Consider the following 6,702-nt stretch of genomic DNA (forward strand, 5'->3'; position numbering starts at 1 on the left):
TGGCTTGGTGGCTTAGACCCTCCTGCAAACGTTGCAGCTACAAATTTAAAGTTAAATATATCACATCTTATTTTCTCAGAATAAGTTGCATTAAAATAATACATGAAATTCAGAACATATTATCCAGTCACCTGTTATTCAAATGCTAGTAAGCAGTAAAATGAAGAACAGAATAGAACCAAAGATTCCGACTAAAATATAGAAAAATATATGATAAATTGTCCACAACAAATCACATAACAAGAAAAGTAAGTTCTAGTTGGTACAGAGTGATCAGTGATACAACAAAAATAAATTATAGGTGGCGTGCCATAGGACTAAGTGATGGCAATTTGTGTCTTGAACATTGATTAGTAGACATGTTTATATGTCAATTTACATACGAGGGTTGCAGCACTATTTGTAAAGGTATAAAGGAACAGCAAGCAGAAATGACAAAGGTTACTTTACTGTGCCAGAACTGACTGCCGTATTTCCAAAAATAAAATAATAATTTTATTATGTGTGCTTATGGCAACTTTGTTAATTATGTAATATATAAAAGAACGTTTCATGAGGAATGGAATTCTTATATCTAAACTGAATTCAATAAAGGGTATAACAGAAGTGATCACAATACAAACATTGCCATTATCATAACAGTAATATTTTATAAGCAAAGAATAGAACAAATTTTTAATAAAATTGGAGTACAGAAATCTACATCTAGAATTACTGAAGAGTAACGAACACTCAGTCGTGTGTTTGAGCCCACTGCTGAGAGAATATTTTTATTTCTTTGACAAGTTGTCAACATTAATGCCAAATCCCCCATATTTTTGAAAAGTTAACCACAAAGGGTGTAGATACATTATTTTTATTTTGTGACAAATATGCTGTTAAAATAAGATCTTTTCTGCAGCCAGCATCTACTATAGAGACATCACAGGGTAAAATAACAAGAGCTACAGAATGATTAATTATCACATGGATACTCATGAAGAGTAACCGGTAGATTCACAAGAATAAAATGGAGATAAAGAATTGCCACCAAGTTACATTGTAGATGTTCCCAGTTAGCTGAGGTTGAATTAAATTTGCTTTCCATATGCAGTTATTAAAGAAAGTATTTGCTCTGTGAATGCTGCAATTGCCAGCTATAACTAGCAATATACACTTAACAGTTAAAGGAACTGATAGCGTTGCAGTTTAGTCCCTTTCATTCCAACCCAACCAACAAACTAGCAATCTACTTAAATATGTGTTCTCACTGTAAGCAAAAATTTTATTGTATTGTGTTAAAATTTATTTATTAATCATAATTTTATATTTGTTGAAAAGTTGCTCATAGAAAGGCAATTTATGAAAAAATGTAATTACCTTACACAAAGTGTAGAATTAACCAGCAGAAAAAGTATTCCAATTGGAGCACAAGAAAGGCGAGTATGCTCCTGTTTGTTAAAAGACGTAGACTGAAAAGTGGTGTACCAGTCACCTCATTCTACCTTCCACAGCACCTTTAAAATTTTTTTGAACAATTTTGGCGTACAAACTCGTACAGGCTCCCCTAACTGAAACTCGCTCACACCCATTAGTCCACGACTGTAAGTCACCCATACCCACCCACTCCTGCTCCCACTGGCACTGACTCTTCACTCTTTTCCTAGTACTGTTCTGTGACTGTCAACTATGTTTCAGTGCCACTGTGTCGTTCTCTTTCTCTCACACTGCCATTGTCTCCTTCACTCTGTCTATACCACAGCCATTATCTGCTAGCTTCCAGTAGTTATTACTTTTCCATCTCTTTCCCAGTGCTACTATTTACTTGTCTCTCAGCACGAAAAAAACTTGAATATGTTTGCAATCCAAAATTTTTGGGAGCATTTTTAAAAGTACTGAAGAAGGTAGAATGAGGCAGCTGATATACCTCTTTCCAGTTAGTCTTTTAATAAACAGGAGCATATTCGCCTTTTTTGTGCTTCACTAGGAACTTTTTTCTTCTGATTCCCTTCTTTTCCCTGCCACAACTGGCATGTCATTCATATGAAAAGAACTTTGTTTGTTAGTAAATTTTTGATAGTTTACGTATGTGAAATTGATATAACGCAAAACTATATAATTGTACACGTCAGACCAGATTTTATGTGCACAAAAATTTGGATGTGACTCAGTAGAACAGAAGCATAGGGTTGTCAGAACCCCTCTGATGATAACAGGGGTACTTTACGGTGTTTTTCTCCGTGCTACATTGCTTTATGAACGATATTTTCACCCACACCAGGTTTTAGGTGCGTTTTTTACATGTACAAGTAGGGTAATTTTGAACCTCTGTATCTTGGAAATGGATAAAGACTTAAAGAACATTTTCAAGGTTATTAAAGAGCTGGATCTTAGGCATATAGCATAAAAATTACTGGCATTTGCAGTGCATAGCTGTCTTGGCATCCGCAGCTCAGTTTTGGTAACCAAAAACCATGTTTTTGGGGTGTTTCTGAACAACACATAAAGATTTTTGGGAACGGGAAGATGGCATCTGTAAATAAATGCCTAGAGAATATATCGTTAATATTTGAGCAGTTCGGTGCTGTTATTTATTATTTAGACTCACCTCACTCCAGATTTTATGTTCACATTTTGTGTGTACAAATAGGGGATCTTTGAACTTCCATATCTCAGAAATGGATAAAGGTATCAAGAAAAATTTTTAATTTGTTTGATATAGGGATCTTAGGAATACCCTAAAAATATCCACCATTTGCTGTGCATAACAACAATGGAACATGTGGCTCAGTTTTGGTATCCAAAACCATGCTTTTTTGGGTTTTCTCAGGAACTGACGCATGAACTAAAGGGTGCCTCCATTAGTTCCATAAGGTGCACCATAGACCACATCTGATGCAAAAATAATCAACCGTTGTGCTCCATGTGTCTAATCTGGAGAAAGTATAATATTCAAACTTTGACCCTGTACTGTAGGATAGTTACAGCAAGACAATCCTGTTGTGCATACATATGGTCACTAGCCCAAGGGCTATCCAAAACCGTTGACCCTCCCTTTCTGTCACTAATAGAACTCAAGGTGTGAGCTCTGTGAAAATCCTGTTTTTATAAGTGGCATTTTGGATCATACAAGGTAGCACTTTCTGTCGCATACATAATGATAAAGAGTCATCATCATCTTTTAAAGTTTCCAGCACTTGGCTGGGTCCGCTTGCATCATAATCTCTTTCTTTCTTTGTTCCCCCAGCATGTTTCTCTCTTCAATCTAGTCCAGTCTTTTCCTCTCTTCTTCACATATTTGTTCAGTCCAGCAATTCACCTGCCTGTCAATCTTCGTCTAGATCTCGTGCCTCTTATCGTCCTTTCATGAGTCTGTCTCAGTATCGTGCCAACTCCCATTCATTTAACATAACATCTTAAACTGGTCTTTTTTGTGGTCTCTTGTATGAACTGCTCTTTCACTATTGCTCTCACAGTTGCATTGCTTACTCTATCTGTTTAGTAAGTCCAATCTTGCTTATTTTAAATTAATAATTAAAAATAAAAAAAGGTGGATCCAAATGTGTGGTATTCAATCCCTGGTCAGTCCTAGAATTTTTTGGTTATTCATCACTTCTTTCACCTTTGGCAGCAGTCGTTAATATGAAAAATGCTGAGCTGCTCTGGGTTCAGAATCCACATTGAACTGTAAGTCCACCATAACTGTGTGGGTAAATCAGTTCCAAGGTTACAGGAAGGCAAAAGTAATATCACCCTCAACAGGACCATGCATAGTAAAGTGTGGTGGCGTTCAAACCAGTCTTTGGGTTGATAACTACTCATTTACAGTAAAAGATCTGAGGTGCAGAAGGCATCAGTGTTCAGCCTACTCCTCCCACTGCCATTTTTATTGGTCAGACTGACTTTGTGGTGCTTTGTTTTACGCAGACTAGAACGTTTTAAAGTGGGTTAGAATCTGAAAACTTCTGTGGTGTTTCCACATGGGCATTCATGAATAGTCCTCATTCCAGGCAATCACAATTAAAACCCAGTTAATGTGAGAATTGTCATCTTTGAATAAGATTCTTATGTGCAGGGCTTTGGAAGACTGTGGTTTCATCATCAGTCACATGTTAGTTGATGAAGTATTTGTTCTGTGAAGGAACAAATTCGTTACCTCCAATACAATATTACAAGAGGTCAGAGAGAAAATTTGATTCGATTGCTTAAATTTCCTTGTGGTACGATAGCATCCTCGGAGAGACAAGAGTTTTTCACTATAAATCCAGAAAGTATGTTTTAATATATTTGAATGGCAATTTACTTCTGCACCAAGAAGTATATTATAAACTGCAGTAACATTTTTGTCTCTAACCTCCTGTAACATCATATTGTGAGCTTATGAATTTGTTCATTCACAGAACGAATATGTCGTTTCACCAACCTGCACCTGATGATGAAGCAACTGTCATGTGTCATGCTGTGCTTAATAAATGAAATGTAATGTGATTGAGCTGCATTTTCTCGGGAAAAGTAACAGGTTAAAAACGAACATAGATTTGTGTGTTAGGAAGTCTTTTCTGAAGCTTTTTTCTGACGGGTACCCTTGTACAAAAGTGAAATATGGATGATAAGCAATTCGGAGAAGAAGAGAATAGAAGCCTGTGAAAGTTGGTGCTGCAGAAAAGTGCTGAAGATTAGATGGGTAGATCAAATAACAAAGGAGGAAGCACTTAATAGAATTGGGGAGAAAATAAATTTGTGGCATAACTTGTCAAAAAGAAGGAATCAGTTGATAGGGCATATTCTGAGATATCAAAGAATCATAAATTTATCTGTGTGTGTGTGTGGGGGGGGGGGGGGGGGGGGGGGGGGGGATTGTAGAGCGAGGTTCAGATGGATGTAGGTTGCATTAGTTATTCAGAGATGAAGGGGCTTGCGCAGGACAGAGTAGCATAGAGAGCTGCATCAAATCAGTGTTCGGACTTAAGTCCATGACATCAAATGCAACTGAAGATGGATTTATGACAACAAAACTTCCTTTAATCAACAGTCATGATACAAAAACCTGCTGTAGATGCAGTTAATCAATCTTGATAGTTTGAGTCTTATACTATTATGTTCATTGTTAAAGTAGGGGGAAATGACAAAATGTCATTTCCTTGCAGCTCGTCGTAGCTGTTGATATTCAAGATACCACTCACAGGAACAAAAAGAACAAATTTCCACTTAAAACGTCACCTGCACTCAAAGAAGCCCCTCAAGCTTGTACAGTTCTTTGCACACAGCCCTATTGGACAACTTCCTGTGATCTACGACAAACACATCATCATTTCACTCAAATACTGTCAGGAATTCAATTCATTTGACCAGACACTATATTTACATTTTTCTATGGTCCACTATTGGTGCTCTTTTGCTGACTGTAATCGTGTAACTTTAGATGGTCTCTTGCATAAAACTCTACTTCTAAAATCCATTTGATACCATTCCCTGTGGATTGTTTATTCAGCAACGGTTTGAGAAGAATCAGCAGTAGCACCCTGGAGTAATTCCCCACCTTTTAGTGAAGTTGTTTAAAGCCATCAGTGTGGACAAGCATTTATAGTCTCAGTCCATCATGACTGTTTTTCAGCCACAATTCTTATGTGGGTTTCTTATAGACTGTAAACCTATAGAAAAGCACACTATATCTCAGTAACCCATCAGTTTTTACTTGCTAACCTTTGATAGCTGAAAAGTAATCCCCTCATTTGCAGTATTAACTACTACTTTCCGTAGACAAACATTTACATGCACTTCCCAAATTCAGTGAGACTCTAATCTCCCTTTCTTCCTTCCTTCCTCCATTTATACTACTCTCCTGTTTCATATTGTTCCATACATTCTGCAGATGCAAGCAGTTACTCTTAACTTTAGAATGTCAGAAGACTAATTTTTAGTTTTTGAGCTTATGAAATAGCCTTTAACTTCCAAATAGTAAAGATATTTCTTCTTATTTGTTATATTTATGAACACATGTGTTTGCCATTATAATTTAATTGTTGAATAGTCTTCAGATTTGTTTTGTACAGATGCAATTCCTTTTTTTTCTACAGCCAAAGAAAGCATCCACTCCAAAGCAGAAGATTGATCCCTCACCAGGGGAAATTGTCCGGTCTGGTGCAGCAGCATTCTTTGGTGCTATGAGCACTGATTGGTTCGGATAAACCACATAATTCACCTTTCTTGTAACCAAAGAGGAAGAAATGTTATGCCATTACAAGTTAATCAAATTGTTACAGAACTGCACAGGCTGTAATTCTTGTACAGGACTGTTAATATTATGGTGAAATAGCTTTAAACTTGTACACAACTGTTAATACTGTTTCCGTGTGCACTGTAGTGCATTGCAGTACCTGTTTTCTGAGTAATAAACATTTACATTGTACTCAAGTGTGCTATTCATTTCTTTTTGCAGTATGTGAGAGCTTTTAATTGTGTTATGAAACTGAAGGCAGTAATTTGTGAACTTCTAGGTATATACATGAATAACAAATTACAAATTTTAAAGATGAATACGTGTATTTTTACGTTCAGAAATACACTCCTGGAAATTGAAATAAGAACACCGTGAATTCATTGTCCCAAGAAGGGGAAACTTTATTGACACATTCCTGGGGTCAGATACATCACATGATCACACTGACAGAACCACAGGCACATAGACACAGGCAACAGAGCATGCACAATGTCGGCACTAGT

At 36.7% G+C, this 6,702-nt stretch overlaps 1 protein-coding gene across 3 annotated transcripts in view; it reads left to right on the plus strand.

The window, feature by feature from the left end:
- LOC124621905 (conserved oligomeric Golgi complex subunit 1) overlaps positions 1-6,387 on the plus strand; it is a 136,785-nt gene extending 130,398 nt beyond the window's left edge. For all 3 annotated transcript variants that reach the window (XM_047147403.1, XM_047147402.1, XM_047147404.1), the window contains one exon: positions 6,057-6,387. Coding sequence is in view for 2 of the 3 variants with exons in the window: in XM_047147402.1 (XP_047003358.1) it covers positions 6,057-6,167 (111 nt within the window). In the remaining variant the exon portion in view is untranslated. The remainder of the gene's footprint in view (positions 1-6,056) is intronic.
- The last annotated feature ends 315 nt before the right edge of the window (positions 6,388-6,702 follow it).

This window comes from Schistocerca americana, chromosome 7, assembly GCF_021461395.2.
Source record: "Schistocerca americana isolate TAMUIC-IGC-003095 chromosome 7, iqSchAmer2.1, whole genome shotgun sequence".
In the NCBI taxonomy this organism is placed as follows: Eukaryota; Metazoa; Arthropoda; class Insecta; order Orthoptera; family Acrididae; genus Schistocerca; species Schistocerca americana.